The 25,975-nt window shown below is 44.3% G+C and overlaps 1 protein-coding gene across 1 annotated transcript in view; it reads left to right on the top strand.

The window, feature by feature from the left end:
- The first annotated feature begins 1,865 nt into the window (after positions 1-1,865).
- ca10a (carbonic anhydrase Xa) overlaps positions 1,866-25,975 on the top strand; it is a 208,579-nt gene continuing 184,469 nt past the window's right edge. The window contains exon 1 of the mRNA XM_030097378.1: positions 1,866-2,510. Coding sequence (XP_029953238.1) covers positions 2,450-2,510 — 61 coding nt within the window. The 5' untranslated portion in view covers positions 1,866-2,449. The remainder of the gene's footprint in view (positions 2,511-25,975) is intronic.

Below are 25,975 nucleotides of genomic sequence, written 5' to 3'. Positions count from 1 at the left end.
ACATTCTTGTCTTATCTGAAGTGAATTCTTAATTTTTGGGGGGCTTACTGACTGAAAATCTGATTAAAATATATATATATATATATATATATATATATATATATATATTTTTATACTTTATTCTCTTCATTTTGTTCACTCCACATTTCAGTTTAAAGCAGAATTTAGCCTCATACTGACACATTCTCTCCATTTTGAAGACGCTTTCATCATCCAGTGGTTATTTTCATTTAGTTTTCTTTTGTTTTTAAAGAGACACTAGATGACCTGAATAGATTATTTTAGTGGATCGTAGCATTCAGTCACATCTTACTCGATAAAACTTGGTGGATTTTAACCTGAAAGAGAAGCTTTTGGTTTGAAATGTGCAGGGATTTATGTTTCTGACTTCATTCTGTGAGAAAGTGAGTTAAAGATGTTAAAGTGGGATACAGATGGACGAACAGGAACACATGAAGGCAGAGGCGGGGCGTGCCAACAGGCAAACCAGGCATTTTCTTTGGGCCCTGGCTTTTACCCCCCCACCCCACCCCTACTAGGTGCAAATTGTGTGCAAAAAACCTATTTTTTTCGGTGTGCACGGATGCGGTGGGGGCCCGATAAATTTCTTGCTTGGAGCCCCCAAGGACCCTCTCCCCACCACTGCATGAAGGGCAGAAATGGTTAAAAAGATTTTAATTCATCAAGCAGCACTTTCAAATAGTTTAACTCATTAGATTGAAAAAAACAAACTGTGATATATTCACTTATTTTTGGGGATTTTCTGAAATGTTATGGATGACATTCTAAAGGAAATCTAACAGGTTGTGAACACTGGTTTTATTTTGAAGTAGATTTTATTAACCTCATGGTGGACAAACGTGCTCACTTTCAGTCTGCTCTTTTTTCTTTTTTCTTTTAATCAATCAATGAATTAATGTGTAATTTGTCATATTCCGACTGAAGGTTCATCCCTCGGACCGCCCCTGCACTGCACCACCTGTTAAAAAAAAAAAAAAAAAAAAATTCTCAGCACATCTCCTTAATGGTCCAACAGTCCGCAGGACCCGGCTCTGCCCCGCTTTCCACTCCAGCTCCACGTTTCACTGCGCCTCGTGCGTCTTCACATGCAACCGCCTGTGGATGGCCCCCTTGTGCACGCGGCTCCTCTGGATGGTGACACCGTGCGCGTGACACACAGGATCGTGCACATATAACCTTCCTCCTCGCGCCTGGATGCAGATTCTGTCTCTAGTTGAAGCAGTTGACTTCACGCACTTTCAGTTTCGTCTGAGATTTATTTGTTTGTTTGTTTGTTTGTTTGTTTGCTTGTTTGTTTCCTAAACTCCCCTCCCCACCTCCCTGAATCTGCTCTGACTCGGGATGAAAGTGAAATCATCCGGATCCAGGTCGTGTGGGATGGAGACGGAGAGCGGAGAAGCCCGTGCGTCAAGCTGAACGTCTTTACGCACGGCGCGAGCGGACGCGGTTCAGTAACGCGCTCAAAGTAAAAGCAGAGCTCGAAAAGAAAAAGGAAAAAACATAAAGAACGAATGAAAGAATGGAAATATAGACTCTCAGGAAGGAATAATACCTGAGTTCTAGATTCTAAAGCAGAAGCAGAAGCTGCAGCTGCTTCACGAGTCGAATCTCATCATTTTCAAGCTCCAGTTTTTGCGCAATTTAAATGTAGTTTTTTATAAGGATAAAACCGTGTTTTTAAATAATGTTTTGGGTATGAATTTCAAAAACGGGACAGTTTTCATCCGGTCTCCGTTAAACACGCGCAGCATCTCCTCTCGCCGGCCTCCGGCTTTATTGTGACACCTCCCTCCCGGAGCCGCCGGTGTGACTCCGCCGCTCTTGCCGGTTGGTCCTGTCGGTAAGTGAAGAGAGGGGAGAAGTGTCGGTCGGAGCCTCGCCACCTGGCGATGCCAGTTTACTGAGTTGTGAGGCGTCTCCAGGTGTTAGACGGCTCCTGCAGCTGTCCCGCCTTCTCTCTCTTTTATCCCCACACGCACGGATTTGTAATTTTTTTTCGGTGTGTGTGACTTTCCGGTGCGGGGAGGACGGAGGGGATGCGTGTCCGCTGCGCGGCTGGATAGATGGATGGATGGACGGACGTGTCCGCTCCGGGACGCGCTGGAATAACGCGGTGAACTAACGGGAACGGGATCGCGCTTCTCTTCTTTTCGCTCTGGAGTTCCTCTCCCTCTTTCAGTCTCTGGAATAGTGTGGGAACGGGGTCTTTTTTTCCATGTTGTTGTTCTTCATCAACCCTCCGGGCTCTGATCACCTGCTATGTGTGTGATGTGGAAAATACCTGGTGGAAGGTGTACAGAGGGATCCAGCCTGGGAGGACAGGACATCTGATATCCACAGAAAGAAGCTCCGCTCCTCATTCTGATTTCTCTCATCTCTGTTTCTTTCTCCAATCCCGTGCGTGATGTGCGTGGAATGAACACAGAGGATGGATATAATTTGGGAAATATTGATCATTCTCCACGCTAATCTCATCGTCTGCATATCAGGTGAGTTTTTCGGGGCGTCGTTTGGCGTCTTTTCGGGGCTGCAGGTGCGTCACGCGCATCCATAAATGAATGATGTTGAACTTTTCTTTCCTCTCCCGCTTTTAAATTCTGCGGGTTTTTCATTATTTCATGCTGCGTTCATTTGGTGTTCTGGAACAAACGGACGCGCTGCTGCAGGACGCGCTCCCGTCCGTGCGCCCCGCGCGAAGCATCCCCGCTGTGGGCAGGACGCGCGTCCTTCTGCGTGTGTGTGTGTGTGTGTGTGTGTGTGTGTGTGTGTGTGTGTGTGTGTGTGTGTGTGTGTGTGTGTGTGTGTGTGTGTGTGTGTGTGGGCGCGTGTGACAGTTTCGGTGTGACTGTAAAGAGGCACGGTGCTCTGACGCACGGCGGACACAGGGTGGCCTGTTTACACCGAGACGTTGTCGGGGTGTGAAGGCTCCGCGGCGGACATGATTTCTGTCCGGTTTTATTTCCGCACGCTGAGACCCAGCTGCCGCTCGCGCCATGCACGTCCGTCCCGTCGTTTTGTAAAAAGTCTCCGGGCTCCAGAAACAATTCGGTGGGAGTTGTGATGGAATAAAGCAGCTGTGCGCACCGCTGGCTGCGCCGCGCTCTGCGGACGCGGCGCTGTAGGTCACGCGCTGTTGGAACGGCAGATGCGCCCGAGTTGTGGAGCGCGTGGAAACGGAGCAGGGGGGGTTGGGAGGGACCGGGACTCGCCCAGTTAAACCTGCACCTGTTAGTTAAGATCATTTCCAGACCGAGGGGAGTGATATCAGCCCCATTTTTATGTGAAGTATGCAAATTTCTGCAGATATTTCCGAATCTGAGCCAAATCCACTTTTCAAAATCTCCGTGCGCCTCTGACGGGAGAAGCAGCTCTTTTATGGACACGATCCGTCTTTACAGAATCTATATTCCCACGTTGCCACCCCGTAATCGTAATCTGTGCAATCTGCGCCTCCATGTGACGTAAATGTTGGACTTCATTGTGAAAACTTGTGCGCAATCTTCCGTGGCGTTTTTTTTTTTTTTTTTTGCGCATTACGCACGCCGATCAAGCTTCTCTCCCTCCCTCTGCTCAGTACCTGGGGCCCAGCAGGTTGGTGCTGAGGAGAGGAGGAGGAGGAGGAAGAGGAGGAAGAGGAGGGCTTCATGTGACTATCAGCACCACGTCAGTGGAGCCGTCGTGGCCCCGCCCTCAGCCGCAGATTGCGCTTAGTGGTTTTAATTGAGGTCAGATTGCTGTGAGGACAAAATCGGATTCTCTTCCAGCTTTGTCAGATTAAACTTGCCTGCAGAATGATAAAAGCAGAGCATCCGACTCCGTTTCCAGGTGGTTTGGAAGTTTACTCAAGCTTCTGACTGGTGCTTACTGCAGTGCTCTACTTAGTTACTCAAATCAAACATCTCTGCCATCAGTCCATTAATCACTGCCATCATCAATCAGTCACTTCAATCCGGTCATGTCCCCCCACCTCTCAAAACTGCTGTCATACGCCCCCATTTAAAAAAGCCAACTCTCGACCCAAGCATTTTAGTCCATTATAGACCGGTATCAACCCTCCCGTTTATATCGAAGGTCCTGGAAAAAGTTGTTCATACCCAACTCCATACTCATCTTCACTCTCATAATCTGTATGAAAAATTTCAGTCTGGATTCCGCCCATTTCACAGTACAGAGACGGCCCTGGTCCGCGTCATCAATGATTTACTGGTGACTGCTGACCGTGGCTCACCATCCCTCCTCCTTCTGTTAGATTTGTCGGCCGCTTTTGACACTGTTGATCACACCATCCTGCTCCATCGGCTCCGGACCACGGTCGGACTCTCTGGTACAGCACTAAGCTGGTTCAAGTCATATCTCATGGATAGAACAGAGTATGTTGCCCTTGGACAATCAACATCATCACCACACACTGTCACCTGTGGAGTACCACAAGGGTCTGTCCTTGGTCCAACCCTGTTCACCATCTACATGCTCCCCCTAGGTCAGATAATTAACAAACACAAGGTTTCTTTTCACTGCTACGCTGATGACACACAGTTATATATGAAAATGGACTCCACACTTCCTTCAGCTCTGCCAGCTACATTTCAAGCCTGCCTGGAGGAGATTAAGGCATGGATGGCAACCAACTTTCTCCAACTCAACAGCAATAAAACTGAAGCCATTATCATAGGCACTCCACATCAGACCCAGTCTCTCTCCCTCAATAGCATCCCCATTTTGGATCACAACATTCCCCTGTCCACCTCTGTTACCAACCTAGGAATTAGGTTGGACTCTCATCTCTCATTTGACGCCCACGTCCGCCACCTCTGCAAGGTCTCTTTCTTCCATCTCAAAAACATCTCCAAACTCCGTGCCTCCCTCTCCAAACCGGATGCTGAGAGGTTGGTCCATGCCTTTGTCTCCTCCAGGTTGGACTACTGCAATGCCCTCCTCGTCGGGATCCCGGGCAAAAGCCTCCAAAAACTCCAGTACATTCAGAACTGTGCTGCCCGGATCCTGACAAGGAGGCGCAAATACGATCACATCACTCCCGTCCTCAAATCACTCCACTGGTTACCCATACAATACAGAATACAATATAAACTCTGTCTCCTCACCCACCAGTGCATCCATGGAAATGCCCCTGCCTACCTCAGCGAATTACTCACCATCCACACCACCACGCGAAGCCTGCGCTCCTCCTCCTCCACCTACTGCCTTCACCAACCAAGAACGAAACTCTCCACCATGGGAGACAGGGCCTTTCAGGCAGTTGCCCCACGGCTCTGGAATGCCCTCCCAGAGACCCTGAGGGCTCCACAAAGGGTTGAGGTCTTTAAAAAAGGCCTTAAGACCTTCTCTACTTCATCCCGATGACACCAGACACGCCAGCGTTATAATTCAACCAGACTGTGCTTCCCAACACGTGGTCCGGGTCACCCCTGAAGGCTCCAGAACTCACTGAGGGGACAGAGGCCTCCGTTGCTCTGAGGGGTTGAGACGTAGATTTGTACATGTGAGAAAACTAAGGAGAGGCGTTCGGATGAGAGGCTTATGTGACTCAACTAATGGAAAATGTTCGCGTGAGCTGGTGTGGTGGATAACACAGTGAGAACACCATGGACTTTAGGCCCCGTTTACACACATATTTCAAGTGAAAATGAAAAACATTCTTTGTGTTTTTGTGTCTCTGCTGCTCGCAGAACGCAGCTTTTCTCCTGAGGTGGACCTTTTGGAAAACGCTTCGTCTCGTTGGGTTTTGTTCCGTTCGTGCGGCGACTCTCAGACCTTTCAGACTGTTCTCTTTGACCAGCTGCTGTTGGTCACATCCTCAGTGGGATACCGTGGTCTATAGTGGATTACTGGACGAGCTGAGGGACTAAAAGGCTCCAGGTGCTTAAATAAGACCACATCTGAGTTTCTGATCACCTTCCAGGTGATTTTTGAGCTTGGAGAAGCATCCGCTGCTGATAAAGCTTCATTTTTGTTGTGTTGCTGCAGCTTTTAATGCGACTCACATTCCTGTTCTTGTTCCCACTGTTGGCTTGTTTAAAATGAAAAAGTCCCAGAAAGAAAAATATAAAATCTGAATGTTAATGCAGTGAGAAAGTCACCTCTGTTAAATCATAACTCCGTGAGAGCAAAACCACTTTTAATGCAAAAATAATGATTATGTAAGCTTCGTAGCTGTGTGGCTTCCAGGGCTGCACCGCATTCTGCAAATGTATCATTATTTTGTTCGCATGATGTAAATTGTTCATAATGCAAAAAGTGTAAAATAACGGGACTATGTAAGATTGCAGAAAATGTTGGTCACATTCCTCCATGAAAGACTTACTCTGACCACAGCTCTGTGATAACAGTCCTGCAGCAGGTTCCTCTCATCAGCTTCAGTGAAGCTCTCCATGAAATATGAAACGCTGAGGTTTTGTCAGCTGTTCTGGACTCGTCTTTGAAAAGAAGAGCCATCTCGCACTTTGAAGGAACAAATCTGACACTAAGAAATGAGCAACTCAAGAGCGCGTTAATTAAAGCATGAGTCACTTCACAACATGCGGCCCGCTCTTCACCTTTTCTTGAGTTTTTTAACCGCATTCTGACGGAGTTTCAGAGGAATTCAGCTTCACTCTCAGATAATGCAGATTGATCACCCCCAGTTCCCAGGACTTTTCCTCCACAGACATCAGGTTTTCTTTTCCCGGAGGAGCAGATCACCGCGGAGGAGACTGAAGTGTGATCCTGTTTGTTTCGGGTTTGAGTCCCAGCTTCATGCAGGATGTGTCTCCAGCAGTTTCCAGCAGCAGAGAAAAGCCTCGTTTCCACCGAGGCTCGCTCCTTTTGTCACACCGTCATGGACAATAGCAGGTGCTTTATCTCAGCCGTGGACATCGGGGGCCTCGCTGCCGTTGTTTTCTAAATTTTCGTTCTGTTTTGAATACGACACAGGCTTGGATTCACTCATCCGTTCAATGATTTATTTTCTCATTGCAGAAAAATAACAAATAAAATGTTAATAATAAAATGAATCATTGAATCGTTTCTTGTTCCATTAAAGCAGACTAACCTGCATGGAAATAAAATAGCATTAATATCTCAAAATATTCTACTGCGTCTGTGAAATGAACATTTTTAAGCAAAAATTCTCCATTTTGTCGACACAACGAAGTAAAAGACATGAAGAAATGTTCTACATTTTCTCTAGTGGATGGTAAAAGGTTAATAAAAAGCCTTATTTTCAAATTTTATCATTCTTATAGCTTATTCAGTTCCACAGTCCTCTCAAAATTTGATGATTTCATTCTCGTTTTGTGCGTTTCAAAGGAAGTCCTTGAGCGCAGGAGGGAGAAGCTGGAGGCTTTTGGCATTTCTCCGAACAACAGGTGCTCCTTCCGCCTCCGGGGAGCGTTTTAGGGCCACACACGTTTAACCGTCCTGATTCTGGTGAAGGAAATACAATCCCCGTCGCCCTGGAGGTCCGGCAGGTGTTTCCACTGGAGCTGAGAGCTTTTCAGGGTCTGCAGGACTCCAGAACAGCAGTCAGAGGATTCAGATACTTCAGAGGAAAGTACTGCAAAATGCTAATGTGATGAAGACTTTAACAAACGGCAGCCTTGTCCTTTCTGTTTGGTGGGATGGGAATGTGTTGAAGCTGTACGAATAAGAGACGATTTCTGCTGATCTGTTGACGACATGCTTCTACCTCAGTGGTGAAGCCACGAGAGAGCGTTTAAATATTCTGCTTTTAGTTTAATATTACATCAGTGAAGAAGATATTGGAAAAACGCTCCGAGCCCCGTGAAAGGATATGATCTGATACAGCGTTTGTTGCTTTTCACTTGATTTATTTGTCTTTTCCGATCGTCTTACAGTTTGTCCCTTTCAGTCAGGCTTCAGGTGTGACGTTGGTCGTGTTTCTCAGTTTGAGAACGTGCAGCTTGAAGTAAGAGGAATCACTGATTCGTAGAACGGTGACCTTGATCGGTGGTCAACAGGAAATCCTACGACCTGCTCTGCTCCCTCGTTCCTTGGCCATGTGGTCGCGGAGACTTCGCCACTGCTCGCTAACCTTTAGGCTCGTGTGTCATCTGTACTTGTTGCATTAGTCACCGCCAACAGTCGGAGTCGCCGCATCGTAACGGGCGTCGGCGCCATGGAGCAGTCATCAGTCAGCTGTACATACATGGACCGGAGCCGGGCTTCAAAGGAAGCTCATTATCGTGCACAGTTGAGCCTGGATCGCCGACGTGAAAGTCTCCTCGCTGCCAAGACTTTAATCTGTGATGTAATCAAGAGGCAAAGCTTTGGTTTGGCTCCAGCGACGGCGAGCAGGAGGCTGAGGCTGTGGGCGCCGTGACAGCACCCCCAGGAGATTTTCTCAAGTCAAGGAGCCGCAATCAGGCTCCGAACGGAGAAGTTTGACTCGACACTTCCACCTGCTCTCCTGCACAGCTTCCACTTGTAGCTTACGAGACGTTTGCGATAATTTAATTACAAAATGTGGCGGGGAAAGGTTTGAAGGTTGGCTCGAGTGAGATGTTGGGGCGCGTCATTCAGAGCAGGACGCAGCGGAAACAGCTTTCCAAGCACTTTGGTTTCAGCCGTTTCTCTACAGCAGTGTTCCAGTGGAGCTGAACAGACCTTGAATGTGCTTATGTAGCCTCTGATTGTGTTGTGGACTCAATGTGAGCCAGTTTTCCCCTTTTTTTAATGAAGCTGCATCTGTTTTTAGGACATTCAAAGCCTGATCATGTATTTACAGTCCATGGCTTTGGCATTTAAAGAAAGGATCTTCTCTCAACACGATGTGATGAGTCTAAAGAGATGTCTATTAAGTCAGTGTGTTCATATTTCCCTCAGAAATATGACAGCTTTCAATGCAAATTATAGCAATCAGACACAATGTGATTTCAGTGGCGTTTAACAGTTAGTGTGAACTGAGTCACCGGTAATTCTTCTAACACGTCTCCCTTTCAGCTGAGAATCAGCAGCGAGCTGGGGAGTTTTTCTGCTCCATCCAGAAGGGACTGGATGTGGAGTGTTACCCAGCAGGCCTCTGCAGTGTCCAGCCTGTTCAGTGGTGGGAAAGACACCAGCCCCACTGCTTCCTCCTTCGTTGTTATAAAGATAACAGGCTACAGGGATGGGTATGAATTCGGTACTTTTACCGGTTCTGATATTCCATCAGTACTACAGAGTACCGATTCACGTAAAATCAAACGGTGCCATGTTTCGGTAGCTGAATGCATCCTTGTGACTGTGAGGGAGTGGATGAGTAGGGAATTTTCTGAGCCGGACATGAACGCAGCATTGCAGGCACGCTAGTGTTGTGGGGTCAGTAGCTAGCATGTCAACAAAGCAAGCGAGACCAAAAAGCTTTCCAGCATGGCTCCACTTTTCAGAATAGGACAGATTATGCTTGCTGCTTCGGGAATACTTCTAGTCTTAGAAAGTTCCTGGCTAAACCCTGGATTTTTCTCAAGGCTGAGGAGAGCAGCTTTTTAAACAGCCACAGATCTACGGCTACAACTCCTGCATTCGGCCCTGTTAGCACGCTAGCTTTGGTTAGCATGTTAGCGAGCATTAGCGACTTGTCTGCTGCTAGCTACAAATTAACCTTTATCACTACATAAACACAGTACAGTACCGAAAACTTGTACCATTAAGCACCGGTACCGATTCCCAGGTACCAGGTATCGGTACCGTATCGGGTCAGATGTGAACGGTAGCATTCCCAACAGGCTACATATCAAGGGATTTAATGCAGCATATTGGGGTTAAAATTAGGGCTAACGATAATTTCTGTTGTAGACTAATCTATTTATTTTTTGGATCAGTCACGATTGTCTTTCTTATTTTTGAGCACTTGTTCTCTGTGGTGCCTGATGACCCAGCAGCTCTGAGGGGTCAGCGCTGCATGGAAATGGAACGAGAGCCGAGCTTCACAGATTGCATTTATCGTGTTTGGCTGGTCTATTTTCAGTGAAATGTTCCCAAACCTTGGAGACTCTTTTCCAGCCTCGTCCCTCCATGTTCCACTGAATGTGTAGCAGCAGCACCGTGCTGCGTCCTCCACAGCGATCGTGTGTTTTCAGCATCTTCCTCCTCGTCCCTCTGCGTTGGCTTTGGCTTTGTTGACAGCATGAAGCGGTGATTTTATCATACAACAATTTACATTTCTAGACACACGTCAAACGCAGTCTTTACAGTACCGTTACTCATTTCCACATGTCGTGCTTCAAGGTGCTGTTAGAACCAGCTGCGATTGTTTGACGCTGCGAATGTTTTAGTTTCCTGAGAGCAGACTGGATGGCAGAGAGATTCAGTGATGCTGTTACTCCGCAGAACATGGTGGGAGCTACTTCTGCTTTCTCCACTGCACAGTGCAGATCCAGAGAAAAGACGAATGGCTCCATGGTTAATGCGGAGGGCTGCTCCAAACGCGGGATCAACTGCTGCTAGATCATTAACTTGCTGATTTCACCAGCCTGCGCTACAATGTCTTTATGAGGCGGAATGAGCTGGAGATATTTTATGGGCTAGTGGGGGATTTTGCCTAATTTAGCAGCCATTCCTACATCTCAGCATATATATTTCTCCTGAGCAGAATTCATTTACATCCTGTTAATTCTATCCTGCATCTTTACATCTCTGCCCATAAATTATCTCAAAATGACACGAAACATAAGATCATTATGCTAAATAATAAAAGTCACCATTGTTTGTGTGCAGCCTGTGACAGACGAGGTGAAATGTGTTTATTTTTGTCTCCAGCTTCAAAGAATCATAATTGTGTGTATCGTCACCTCGCCTGGAGCCGGCGATCCAGTCCGAGCTGCCCGTCACACCAAAACAGTAATTTGGTAGAAACTGGAACGTTTAGTAGAACTGAAAGAAAGATGATTGTATATAATTATGTAATGTTGTGTGATTTGTCATCACAGACAAGACTTCTCTGAGCTCGAGCAGTAATTTTATCCACGGGAAAATGTTAAATATTAAAAAAAAAAAAAAAACAGTAAAAGTAAAAGCAGTTACTGAAACAATTCAACAGGACGGATGAATTCAGCTCGTTTCAGTGCATCTTTTATTTTATGGACATTGCTGTAAACTCACCCGAACATCCAGACCGAGGACGAGGCAGAGACTTCCTGAGTGGCCATTTTTGGAGAAGTTTTCCTTCTAGAAAAGTTTCCGCTCTAGTTCTTTCTACTGAAGGATTCTGCAACCTGCACACTAAAACACCTGCAAGCGTGAATGACTCAACACACCACCTTGTGACACAAAGTGGTATCACAAGACCGGACATGTTAGGACAAGGCCTGTTATGGGCTTTGGATCAAAAACCTGAAAATGAGAAATATTGTGAGGACAGCTGAAATTAGTTAATAATCTAGCAAACACAACTTTTTTCGTCTTCCTCTTTCTCCAGTGCGTTGTGTATGACTTTTCTTTTGTCCCGCTTCTTCTCGATTGGTCTAAAAGTAGCTCATTTTACTCAGACTTCAGGCGCGATCCGTGCAGGACTAATCGCAGCGGTTATCCTGTCATTTCAGTGTGGATTGATAATTATAGACCGTGGCTTCATGGTTATTCGCCAGCTGGGGCTTTGATGTTCTTCACGTAGCTCGCCGGTTCATCCGCTCCACGCTGACTCCAGATCAGCTGAGGTCCACGCTGGAGGAACGCTCAGGGATTCCTGAACGCCGGCCACGGCACTTCGCTTTCCTCTCTCCGCTCCTTTGTTCAGACAATGTTGATACGCAGCTAATAATAGCCGCTGTGGAAGAACAAAAAAAAAACAGAAGAGAAGCCTGGTATGTAATGCATACTGATGGTTTTCCACATACATCAGCCCACATGAGGCACCAACTCACATGGATGATAAATATATACCCATCCCACGGCTTTACAGCAGGGGAGGATTAATCCTGTAAACGGTCCAATGGTGGAAAATAAACATGGAGATCTGATTGGCCTGATTTTTCTTTTTTTTTTTCTTTTGTGTGATATTCTTCTACACTAACCCACCGTTTACAACAAGGCATTTTTTTTTGTTAATTATTTATTTCTGTTGTTTTTGAGTCCTTTTGACTTTTTTTTGTGGAGTTTGCATGTTCTGTTAGTGGTTGAGTGAATTTTCAGTTGTTCTGCTGCAGCCCAGAGACTCATGTTGTGTTAGTTTGGTGGGAAAACGTCTCTTTGTGTTTAAACAAAAATGTGTAACCTTAAAAATAAGGCTGGAAATATAGTCCAGATATGTTTATAGAATATTTCTTATGTTGCTCTTATGAAGTTTCAATTAAAAGTTAGGATTAGGGGAAACGTTTTCAGCTGTGTCTTAAAGCTAGGGTTGGCGATCTGAATGAGATACATTTTTTTAAATACTGGTTAAAATGATCTTTATGACCCGATGGGAAGCAATTCATAGCGTGTTTTTAAAGTAGTTTGGAAAATATCCGCTATCTACAGCAGGAGTAAAACCGGAAAAACAGCAACCAGTCGTCTTGACGGGACACCTTTTTTTAAACCAATCAAATCCCTTCGCCGTTCGACCTGCCCCCTGTGCGTACAGGTCAGTGGCGTGCACTGACCCTGGTTCAGTGCGCGTAGAAGGACGGAGCGTCGTTGCAGAATGGCGGAGAAGAATGTTTGGGGCTTTAATTACCGGTGAGTGCGCCATAACTTGGCGTAGTGCAAATAAAGAAAAACGAAGAAACAAAGCGCTGAGGACAGGTTACGCCAGGAACGCACTGGACGCGGAAGCGCCGCACGTGCCGCGAACGTCTCCCGACGGGAGCTCCTCCAATGGGGTGGGAGCTGGGCGGAGCTGGGCGGAGCTGGGCGGAGCCTTGGGAAGATGCTACATTCGTGCTACATGCTAGTTTTCCAAGATCGCCAACCCGAGCTTTAACCTGATTTTAGCAGTTTCACCCAATGTTGACATTTTATGATCTTTTTTCAAATATCTTTAGGGAGACCGGGGACAGTTGTAACACTCTCAGTTTGACCAATCAGGAAGGAGCTGTGGTGCTGTCCTCAATATAGCCCATACCCACTTCTAAAGTGAGCTCACAGGTGAATTTGCATGTCCCTATTGTAAAAGCTGTCTGTTTCAGAGAAGAAAAACTATTTTTCGAGCAAGAAAGTAAAAATTTTCTCCCTAAATATTTTTTCCATAGTGTCCTTTGCGCTGCAGATACAGTTCTTTCACTTACATAAGTGCAATTATTAGTTTCTTTAGTTTAATTTGATGTGTTACAGCAGTGCCAGCTTTGAAGCTAAATGCTAGAAATGGTTCACTTTTTAATGGCTGCCTGGGTCGGGGATGGTTGTAACAATTTTCAAGAAGAAAGTGGCATTATCCTCGTCACATTTCCACCACACTGCAGACACAAATTGCAACCCCTAGATGGTAGTGTGCATGATCTGTTTCAAAAATGTATCAACACAGCATGGATGAGGATGAATCCTGCTAAAGCCGTGAGCATCTACAACATCCTGAATCTGCTTAACACTGCGATCCCACTTGTGACACCAACTAACATACGAGCTAGATTTCAAAGTACACGAATATGGCCTTTTGATCTCAGATGATTGACTCCTCAGATGATAAAAAACATCTGCATTGTCTGCTTGGAGCACTTTGGTAATTCATGGCCAAAGGAAGCGTGGATCAGATATCAGCAATGTAGATGTTGGGCCCATGAAGCCTGCATCCCAGGCAAGGACAGGTACATTTGCCACAATTGCCTGTCTGATTAAACAAAATGGCAGTTTACATGGTTAATAGGTTCAAGAGCGGTTTGTTGATTGTTCCACAGATCTCTATTTTATTTATTTTTGGATTTCGCTGTTGATTTATTTCATATTATATGTTAGTATTGTATTAAACTTGCATTTTTTTGTTATTTTTATCATTATTTTTGTGTTCTTGGATTAATATTGTTCCTTCTTCAAAATTCATGAAAGTTCTTGCATATAAATATTAGTGTGGATCTTTGTCAAGCATAAAAATTTTAGTGTTACAACGATCCCCAAGTAGTGTTACAACCTACCCCAGTGCCGGGGTAGGTTGTAACAACATACCACTTTGTATTTGACAATAATTTACATAAATTGTCATGGTGTCTTAAAAAGTACAACTGAATATACTTTATAGAAGACAAATGTGGGCACTACATGTCAAAATCTGAGATCTCCAGCACAAACAACAACCGAGTTACACTTCTCGAACAAAAAGTGTTACAACTGTCCCCGGTCTCCCCTACATGTTTCTTTGTTTGTTGTATTTTTATGCCATTTTTTTTTCTTTTACAAATTCTAGTCTAGGTTTTTGGTTTTTAAGCTTTTTTGGGGGGGATTTTGCCTTTTGTTAAAGCTAATTTAGCCAAGATATTGGAGTCATTTTGAAAATGTCTTGGTTGTGCAAATAAAATAGAAATGAGATCAAATGCTTAGTTGCCTGGGATTGAGTGAAAGCTTCATGGATCCATCCAGAGGGCTGAGGTGTGGCTCTACAGCTGCAGACTGATGCGGTCCTCTTCAGGATGGCTGACCGGAGGAGACGTCTGGCTGATAACCAGGACGCAGTTCCCTGTTTTCCCTGCTGGTTGATTCAGCCTGGAGAGAACGGAGGACCAAGTGAAGTGGAGAGTAACAGCCTGTGTTATTTATGAGTTGAGATTCGGTCCTTTAATGGTCTGCGGCTGGAGAACATGTATCTTTAGAACACCTAACAGTCTAACTACCCTCCTCACAAAACGCAATCATGCTGCCTTTGGGCTGCATTCTGGCTTTAATGACCAAATCACAGCTGAGAAATTCAGACGGCGCAGATCCCCACAAGACTCTGCCTCTTTCAAATATTCCAAAGAAGCAACAAAAAAATGAGAGTATTGATTTTTGTTTGGACTCCAGTTGTGGCGGGATCCATAAAGACTCGTGTGTGCTTTTACACAGTTATTTTCTTTCATGGCAAAAGGCCAGAGCAGAAATGTGTTATTGTGGCTGTTTCAGCGCCTACCTGCAATATGCGCTCGCCTCGGCTACCTGGATGTGCTTAAAAAAGCTCCGCTTGAACAGGATTTGACACCATGTGCCGAGCGAACACTTTCATCTGCTGTTCTCCATCTATTCAGACACTGAAAAGCGTTGTTTCCTTCACGGTTTCACTCCTCAGCCTGTTCCAAGGAGAAATCTTCTGACTCCGTCAATGTCACCCATGACTAGAATAGGACAACTTTTCCCTTTTTTTTAAACACTCACTTGTTTTATTTAACGCGTCTCTAACTGTCGTCTGAAAAACATCCAGACAAGTGAATTTTATGTGTAAAATAAAACTGTGCTGGTGTTTGTGGGCAGAGGCAGGAGGTGTGAAGCCTCTGCAGCTGCATGTGGCTCTTCAGCTCCTCTGCAGCGGCTCCTGGCAGCTTTTATTCACAGTAAATGGCTCTTTCTTTAATCTGAATTGTGTTGTTCAAACAACTGCAGTCAAATCACAGCTAAAACGGATAAAAATTGATACAACTACTTAAAGACCCCATATTATATGAAAATTAACAGAAACTATAGTTTGGACTACTATTGCATTTTCAAGTTTCTTCACCTCCGAAAAGATCTGGATTTGCTCTGTCTTCCTCTTTCCAACCATCGGACACACCTACTGCAAAGCTACTGGCCTCCTTCCTCATACCAGTCGTCAATCTAAAATTTTTTGTGTGTGCACACCTGGAACACTAGTCTGTCAATATCTAACTTGATCGCCCACGACTGAGGAAATGACATGTGGTTCGAAAAATGGATCTAAGACCGAGTATGACTGTATGAAGCTGCTAAAAGTCAGAAAAATAAGTGACTTAAAATAATGAAAGAAAACATTTCAAACAATACTAGCATTTCCTGATTTTAGATCTTCAATCTAGGTTTTATTGAAAGTGGAAATAAAATGTTTTAAAGTGTTGAATACATTTTAAATTTAACAGTATTCACATCTATCAATCAAATTATGAATAAATGTATAAATATATCATCCCTTTGTTGCCATTTATTGCAGATAAAATTTTGTGGTTTTATAGAAGGAGTCTAAGGCTTTTTTCCACTGTTAATATTTGTTACAGGCTGTTTTGGGGTTATTAATATATAATACAGACATAAAACAGATGACTGAATTAGAAAATCTCTCATAATGAAGAAGAATATTAATTAATACAGATCGTTCTACTTGATGAAAAATTATTATTGAAACATTTAACAGTGTTTTCACTCCACTGTTCTTCAGAGAACAGCAGGTTAGCATCACAGCGGGTTAGCATCACAGTGAGTTAGCATCACAGCGGGTTAGCATCACAGCGGGTTAGCATCACAGCGGGTTAGCATCACAGTGAGTTAGCATCACAGTGAGTTAGCATCACAGTGAGTTAGCATCACAGTGAGTTAGCATCACAGTTAGCAATTAGCTACTAAACTCAAGCAAAACACTAGGAGGCAATAAAATAAGAACATAAGGAAAGGAAGGGGAAGTAAATCACTTCTAATTTTGCAGGGAATTAATAAATTTCTTTTTTAGCTTATACCATTAAAAAGCCAACTTTTATTATCCCCGGTTTTAAGTACTGTTGTAAATCTCCAAAGGATTAACCATTTATATGATTACTATGATCAGAGTTGGGGTCCGTTACTCAAAAAAGTAAAGAGTTACCCGTTACTAGTTACTTTTGAAAAAAGTAGTGCCTTACACTACTTGATTACTCCATGGAAATAGTAACGAAGTCACACTACTCGTTACTGCATAGTGCTCCGCGGAGCTGTGCTCCCTTATATCCTCCGCGGAGCGCTGCCATGCGCAGGTCTGTGTATCAAAACGCTTTTTTTAACGGATTGAAAAGAAAACACGTCTTTTAAAATGTTTTATAACCATTCGGATTGACTTCACGTGCTAATACGCCGTCCCCTGGACCACTGGAAGGAGGATTTTGTCCATTTGCGTCCATTTGATTGACTTCCAGCTAAGCTTCAAGCTAAGCTACTACGATGCTAACAGCTGGGAACCAGAGACACAGGGATTTCTGAGCTTGTCTAACTTTGTCAATGATAGGGAAAGGGCGTGGGTCCCTGATCTTCAGAGTATTCATTTAAAAGGGGCATTTACAGTAGGAGGGAGTGCAGTGTTGTCAGTGGGGCACAAATTTATATAAGGCAACCAATTTTACGTTCAAGGTTCCATCAGCCCTGACCCGGAAGAGATAGCGAGTAGCTGCTCGTGTGGCCACCGTTCATCTACTGGTGGTAATAAAAAAACTCTGCTTAAATAATAATATTTTGGTTGCTCTATTTGCAGTCATTGTAAAAGTAACGATCGCAGCGTTTCATTTGTAACGCTAGTTTAACTACCAATCTAGAAGGAGTAGTGCCGTTACACTACTCGTTCCCATCAAAAATAATTTAACTACTTGTAACGCTCGTTACTTGTCGTTACATACCCAACTCTGACTATGATCATCAGCAGTTTGTATTTTGTTCATCAGTGACCAAAAAAACAATCATTGTTTTCTTTCAAAGGCTTGAATTTATCCAACACACCACCTGGTGGTACACTTTGGAATTACTACATTATACAGTAGTGCTCGGAAGTTTGCTTTTTCATTTGAATACATTAAAAGTGATCAATTATAAACAATGAAAAAAATACTTAATTAGTATTAGTTTTATTTTTCAAATTTTAATACCAATCAAATGAATACTTCACTCAAAGATGTTCGTTACCTGTAAAAAACTGATTTTCACCGTTTCTGAAGGTTTGGTTCTCTGTTTTCTTCCTTAGCTGGCTGGAGGTAGAAGAAGTAAAGAATGAGACTTTAAATTTGGCTTTAGCTTACACACACACACACCACCTTGTGGCTTGTGGAATTATATGCAAACTTCAAATGATATTTAATTAATTTGTTTTCACGTTTTTTTTATTCAGAGGTCACAGTTTTACATGTTCAAATAAGGGATTAAGTTTAAAATATCATTATTAAATTCATATTTCTATATTAGCGTTGTTTGTTACGTTAAATTCTCCTGACTCAAACAAGATTTCATTCAAATAAAGCAATACTAGAGATTTTAAGTTTTCCTGTTGACTTCAGCCTCTCTAAGCATTGACCTGCAGCTCCTGTCGATTTATCATGCAGAGATGAAATTCACAGCAGCTCATTTAATTGGTTTTCTTCCTGTTTGGTGCTCTGAACAGAATCTTTGAACTAACCTCAGCATGTTAAAACTTTCCTGCTGTTGAGGTTCTTGGCTTGAACACAGGATACAGTCGTTAATTTAACCCTCGCTTGCTTTTCTCTCTTCTTTTTCCTTTCTTCTTTTGCCCTTTGGAGACATTTCTGGAAAAGGAGTTTCAAGTTTAATGGAAGTTTATAAAAAATCCAATGGCGAATTATTCAAGCAGCAGCCACAAAGAAAGACTTGATGAGCTGCGACGCCACCTGAAGTCTGTAAAAAGACAAGCTGTGCGAGCGGAGCGCTGCCTGTGAGGCAGCTGAGCTCTGTCAGCAGCATCAGCAGCGCCGCCGCCCGTCTCCCTCGCTTCACCCGCCGAGAAACACGCTTTTTTGCGACAAACTGTGACCGGCAGAGATAATCGCACATTAACTGTGGGAGGGGGTGACGATCACAGCCTGGGGGGGTTTGGGGATTGAAATAGGGAAGATGAAATTGCAGAGTTTAGTGGCCTGTGGGGTATTGGTGACGATAACACGCGTGTCCGGCCGCCGAGCGGCGGCGGCGGCGCAGCCTCGTCCTCGCCGGCGGAGCGAACCGCTGCTCTCCGACGACACCTGTCGAGTTTCTGCTCGAATCTGCTCCCGTCCACTTGTCTGCTGACCTTCTGCTGCGAAACACCTGCAGGACGGATCCCGTCACATCTGAATTCTTTATTTTCTGCTCCACTCTGCTGCTCTCAGTACAAAAAAAAAAATGGATTTTTCCCCGTTAATGCTAAAATCCAATAGTTACAACCTGTAAATGAGATGAGGAGTGTTGAACATTTGTTAAAAATCAATCACACTTTCAGATTTAATCCACTCTGCAATTCTTAAAAGGGTGCTGCTGACATTAAGCTGATTAAATTAGAATATTGAACAGACTTGAAGGAAAGTACATTGTGAGACTCTATAGGACACGTTTGTGCTGACAGAGTCGTTACTGACCATACGGGCCAATTTCACCAATCATGTCACCTAAACCGGTGGAAAAGTGTCAAAAACACAGTCCGAAAGCAACTTTACTGAAGTCAATGGAGAAAATAACAGTTTTACCTGCATTGAAATGTGGACAATCCTGCAAATACCAACAGAGAGTCAAACAGCTCAACATGGTGCGTTAGATAAAAACAATGTGTAATTTGAAGAACATGAGTACCATCGACTTGTCAACGAGATGGTTTCACTCATGCAGCGACAATATTTCCACTCAAGGCTGGTCCATGCTTCCCATGTTTTCATTGGTCTCTGCGATGGAAAAATCATCATGAATTCCTGTCCGCTAGGAATTCCAAATTTTGTTTGCGCTGGTACACGTATGCGCCGGAGCGACACAGCAAACAAACCATGATGGACGCTGACTTTGAAAAGTGACTGTACGAAGCCATCAGGCTGTTGCTACGTCTGCAAAGACATCCAGAGAGTGAAAAACTTATAGACGGAGAGAGCAGACTCTGTCTGGAGGGAGGAGAAGGTCTGCCAACAGAAATTAAAGTGTCTAATTGCTTCTGAATCCCCGCGATTCAGAAAGAGAAAAAAAGACTAAATAAACTCTAATACCAAATGATAATGCACTAACAATGTATGTGCTTCATTTTTTTTTTTTTTAATAATCCTTAGTAATCTGATTTTTCTAAAGGAGCCTATTTGGTTTTATGGGATCTTAAAAGATTTAATAATGATACACTGATAAGTTTATTTTGGGTTTCATTCATTGACAGTAAATACAATGGATAGCTCTTTCGTGACATCACCCGTGGCGTTGTGAAATCCCGTTCTGAAGATTTAAGCGAGTTCAGCAGGATGTCTTCATATTGAAGCTGGATGTAAATGTGATTGGTCCAGCCTGTCACATGACCGCATCACGTGGACAGAGGAGGTGCTGTGATAGGGCGATTTATGCAAAACTTTAACTCGTAATATAAAATCAAAAGATGATTTATGTGAAAACCAGAGTCTGGTGAAGCTAGTGAAGTTATAGAAACTAGTGACAGAGACCAGAACTGTTCTGAAACCAGGCGCTTTATATGTTTATTCGCACTCTAAAAAACGGCATTTTTGATTGGGTTCCAATGAGACCTGGGCTCATTTTGAAACCAACATCATCGCCCCCTGCTGGAATTTCCCTGGAATTACAGCTTTTTTGCACTTCTGCATTATCTTAATTTTTTAAGAGCGGAGGTTGGCACTTGGTTTCATTATATGACAAAGAAAAATAAGAATTATATTATTTCATGAGTTTTGAATTAAAATATGGAATTTGCATCATGTTAAATAAAAGATTAATTGTTAAGAGGGTTATCGTTTTGTGAGGAGCTGAATCTATTTAGTTACTTGTGACGGGGCTGAGCGTCAGCCCAGAAGTGTTACTGGTCTATGAGAACCGTGTGGAGTCAGCGTCTCTGAGCGTCTCATGCTGCAGAACCAGGAGACTGGTGAAAGACCGCAAAAGGCAAAAATGTGAGCAGAGCCTGGTTTCCTGATGGGCTGGACAGTGACTCCTTGTTTCCTGTGGGCTGCTGAAGAGTTTGACAAATAATGAAATAGCAAATAAAGACACTGGAGCACCAGAAAAGCTCCCAGAGGATGTGTGGATCATGGCACACCATGTGAGCCCAAAATGTAGCATGAGAGAAAGCGCATGTGCTTCGGTGGTGGAGCTGACGTGAACACACGGACAGGGAAAGCATGATCCAGGCTTAAAACAGCAACATTATGCATCTAAGAAATGACACTCGGAGGCAGATAATCTTAAAACAGGCTTACGAAAGGACAGCCAGTCAAATGTATCTCCATTAAAGGGTGGTATGTGATATTTCAGTAGATAGAAATCAAAAATAGCCTAACGTCCAACCTGTGATGCCAGTTCTTACCACAAGGTGGTGTTTTGAGTCATTCTAAGGAGCAGCTGTGCCCAGTGGCCTCTGTTTGACTTAAGCAGGTTCAGTTTTTTACTCTGAAGATACATGTCTGGAGACGGTGGACCACTGTCAAAGAAAAGCTTTCAGGTTGCAGGTTTCAGGCTGATTCGATCAAAAAGTCATCATGATCTCCTCCTTGTAAAATGACAGCAAACTTCTTGTGATCCCCTTTCATGATCATGGTACGTCCACTGAATTCCGCTGTTTTGGAGCAGGAGCGTATTGACGCCATGCAGGACTGTGTTCCTCCAGGACCAGAAGTGCCCAGGTCTGGTCTCAGCCCTCAAACAGCCAGGCCTCTCGTTAGAGGTAGGACATATGGTTTAAAGTATTAAAGCGAGCAGTCAGACTCAGTTTAGTTCAATAAAAACAGTTAATGGGCCACAGTTGTCTGGACACCTGTGTATTTACCAAACTCAGCAGCCACTTCCTCTTTGTAGCTTTCGATTCTATTCAATGTTTTACATTTTCCTGTTGTCAGCAGGTAACAAACAACATGAACGAGAACCGAGAACCTGAACCGAGACACGAAGGCGCATTCAGTCAGGAAACAGTGTTTTTCAAAGATGAAGTGCAGTGGAGTGAGAATTTGGATGTTTTAATTTGTCTGTGAAGTTCAACCTTTCACTTTCCACTTAATCTTTTGAGCCGTGAGTGATAGGAAGCCATCGATTAGCGCCGCTACTCAATCGGCTACAAAACGAGGAGCTCGATGCGCGAATGTTTTGTTCTGTACATAAAGCAGGAAACACGGATAAAACATCCTGTATCAGATTAGTTCTCACCCGGGAAATTGAAGTTCAACCTGAAACTAAATCTTAAATGAAGGCAGTCATCAGGAAAAGGTTCTGGATTAAGATCGCAATTAAGATTTCCCCTGAGAGGTGGCGGGATTGGTGGAAGGTTAAAAGCTGGGTGGAAGCCGGATCGAGGTTTTTAAAAAGAGAAGCCATGTTGTTGATGAACGCTTGGAGATGTGCTCGTTTGGCCCTTCCTCCGAGCTCCGTGTCTCTGCTGACGGGAATAAACGCAGGTGGCGCCTCGTAAAGAGAGGGGCTCAGCAATTTTTCCAGCAGATGAAGAAGTGCTTGACGTTTGGTCCACGCACACAGTAAATATGTCTGCAGAGCTGAAACGCTCGCCTCTTCCCTGCTCCCACTAAACATCCTCAAGGACGGAGCTGGAGCGCTGTCCGAATGCAGACCTCACTGAAAATCACAGTCTGTGAACCGTTTTTCTTTCTTTCGTTTAAATCCACTGGGTTTTTCTGCTGCTGTTCTGTTGTTCCAGCCCTGCATGCGGTCCCGACATGATAATAGTGTCTCCTGTTAAATGTTTAAAATAAGTGATGCTGAGCAGCATGAACCCAGAGCAGGAGTGTGTTGGAGTTCAGGAGTGTGTTGGAGTTCATGAGTGTGTTGGAGTTCAGGAGTGTGTTGGAGTTCAGGAGTGTGGAGCGGTGAGTCACGTCCAGCCTGTCTTCAGTCTGCCTCTCGGTGTTTTTAAGGACACGGTCACTCAGAGCTTCAGTTTCTCGTCAGATCTCTGGGATCTCTCTCCACCTCATCTTTGTTTGAACAGAGTGGTTTGATACCGTCATAGACTGTTGGATGAGCTGCACTAAGCGGTGACTTCAAAACTTCAATATGTTTGATGTTTGACGTTTTTTCACTGTTTGTTGGTATCAGGTAAATAATTCCACTTCAGTAGATTTGTTGGTGGTTGGAACAGGTTTTGGACTCATAGCTATTGAAGAAGATCTGAAACATGTTAATGTAACGATGTGAACATCCCCGAACTGGATACTAATGTCCAAAGAGTGTTTTTTTTCCAGTCACAACAACGTGAGATTATTTTACCCCAGTGACCCAAGTTTGACATACAAAGTGACGGTAATGGGTGAAAAATGTCGGGAACTATCTCGTCCCTTAAGAAGAAGACGAGAACTGAACTCCGGTGTTGAGATGATCATTTGGCTTCATCACAGCTTTCATTTTAGTACGAGACACGATCTCACACCACGGCGTCATTGGGAATTATGTTTATTGTGTTGGGAGGAAACTATTGATCCACACAACAACATCAAGTGAATAAATGTCTTATCTGCACTTTTTGAACATTGAGAGAAAATAAGTTCTTCCTGGAAATTTGATTATCACAATAAAAGATAAAACTGAATGATCGTGAAAAAAGATATATCAAAATGTGCAAGAAGTGAAATCTGCATCTTATGGACATCCTCGTGATGCTTTCCTTCTCCCTGCACCACCTTGTGGCTGAAACTGGTATTGCAAAGTAGATGAGAGTGCGAGAAATGTTGATAAATTCTTGCTTTTCTGGCTTTAAAAGTGCAATAAATCAAAACAGAAAATTCTGCAGAAGTTACCGTCTCACCAGCTAACCTGGTTATCCTCGTGATACGGCTTTATGCCACAAGGTGGAGCAGTGACACCAGCAGGTTTTGGCAACATTCGGCAGCAACTAGCCTAAAAACACTGAACAGGTACGTTGTGGCTGCTCGAGTGCAACGTGAGACAGAAATGTGAGCGTCGGAGCCGGCGGCCACCTCGCCCGTCCCCGAGCAGCCACAGCTCATCACATCTGCTGCTTAGGAATGTGAAGTCTATCAGCCAGCTGGAGTGAGACGACCTCCACGCCAGCTGTAATTTACCACCGGGAGAAGAGATGGGGGAGTGAGTGTGTGGCTGCCAGTGTGTATTTGTGAGGGATTGACACAGTCAGAGAGAGCCAGATAAGTAAGTCGGAGAAAGAGAGGAGGAAGGACGGAAGGAAGACGGCAGCGGAGGCAGTGTTTTCGGCCCTGGCACCGCCGTTGAGAGCGTTTTTTTTTTTTTTTTTTTTTTTTTTTCCAAAATTAAGCACCAATCAGAAAGCCGCTGCAGCTCTGCACGAGGGCACCAGCCAAGCGCCCCCAATTCACTCTCCGGCGAACACGCAGGCCCCGTTAGCGGAGCCAAATCTCCAGCTGCTAATCTGATAATCCTGCGCAGATGTGTGTCCTGCAGCAGGAGTAGGGATCCTGAGCCGTGAGAGTCAGTGGGCGACCGATACAGACGCACTCGCCGCCAGCCGCTCCCCTCTCCACCCGTCACGCTCGCGCTCGCCGCCGCCGCTGTATCTCGTTAGTTTTCCCCCCCTGAAGGCGGCCCTAATTTTGAATATGTATGGTCACGAGCGAGTGGCAGTGTGAGATTCTTGCTGTTTCAACCCGAGTGAATCAATTTGTGTCAGTCTTGAGTTTCTCTTTCAGCGATTGAAAAATCCCCTTTTTCCACAGAGATTCACAAAAAATGCAGACTAACCGTTTATATCTGAGAAACCTGAAGCCTGCACCTTCAGACCAAAGTTATGTGACTGAGTCATGTGGTTTTTTAGCAGTTTGACACTGAGCCGTGTTAGCTTTATCGTTAGCTGTAGCATCATCAAATTGAATAACAAACCTGGATTTCATGTTTTTGTTTGTCTCTTTTACAGAAATACTTGATGTGTCACAAAATATTATAAATACCATTTCCCATAAATAACTAGAACTATATCTATCCGGTAATGAGACCCGGCTTCCTCTATGAGACGATACGAGCGTTTTTTTTTTTTTTTAATAGTTTTTGTCAAATGCTGACGTGTGATGGTCGAAGAGACAGAGATAAGTAGGAAAATCTTTTGGAAGAACTTTTGGCTAACTGTGAGGAGGAACCGAACCCTGAAATCGTTGGCGTTCTAAATGGACTACACTTGTATAGCGCTTTACCCTGCACTGACAGAGCCCAAAGCGCTTCACACGACACTATCACAATTCACCCATTCACTCCATACTGGGTGGTGGTAAGCTACTATTGTAGCCACAGCTGCCCTGGGGCAGAGTGACGGAGGCGAGGCTGCCAGTCTACGCCATCGGCCCCTCCGACCACCACCAACCAACCGCCAATACTATACTTTATACATCATTTAAAGCTAGGGTCGGCGATCTTGGAAAACTAGCATGTATTCGAAAGTAGCATCACCCCAAGGCTCCGCCCAGCTCCCACCCCATTGGAGGAGCTCCCGTTGGGAGCGAACGCACTGGACGCGAAAGCGCCACGCGTGCGCGGAAGCGCCACACGCACGGAGTTTGTGATCGCCTCCAGTGTTATTAACCTTTCTGACTGCCTGCACACAACGAGCATAGGAGCGCAGCGCACCGCTCCGCTTCCTTCTATTTTTCACGCGAGCGCCGAGAGCGCCTTGGTAACGTGCGCGCGCACTGAACCAGGGCCAGTGCACGCCATTGAAATGTACGCGCAGGGGGCTGGTAGAACGGCGAAGAGATTTGATTGGTCTCTTAAGAGCGGTCCGCGCCTTACGATTGGTCGGAGTTTTTACTGTCCTGTGGCCGCTACAGTGGTCAGATTTTTCCTGCACCTTTTTCTGTCCACATAATGTATTGACTTCTCCCAGGGGGCAAGGAGCATTTCACTCAGTATGACAGGAAGTGCTTTTGGACAACATCGCCTGCCGTAGCTTTAAACATATAATTTGTCTTTTTTACAATTAAAGTAGACATAATAGAAAGACAGAACTTTAAATATCAAGGAAACATGGAAATATTTTGGATTAATTTACAAAGAAATGCTCTTTTACATGTAGGAGGCTGCTGTCAAATTTTGATCCAGCGAAAAAATGGGATTAGACAGCCAGTGAACAGTCGTTAACCTCTATCCGAGCACAACATTTTTAGAAGTGTGATTCATAGAGTTACTCGCTCGTAAATCTGAAATGTGTTTGTTTGGCTGAAGCGCT

This window comes from Salarias fasciatus, chromosome 8 (assembly GCF_902148845.1).
Source record: "Salarias fasciatus chromosome 8, fSalaFa1.1, whole genome shotgun sequence".
In the NCBI taxonomy this organism is placed as follows: Eukaryota; Metazoa; Chordata; class Actinopteri; order Blenniiformes; family Blenniidae; genus Salarias; species Salarias fasciatus.
Note: the sequence above shows the minus strand (reverse complement) of the source record. Positions and strands in the feature narration are given on the sequence as shown.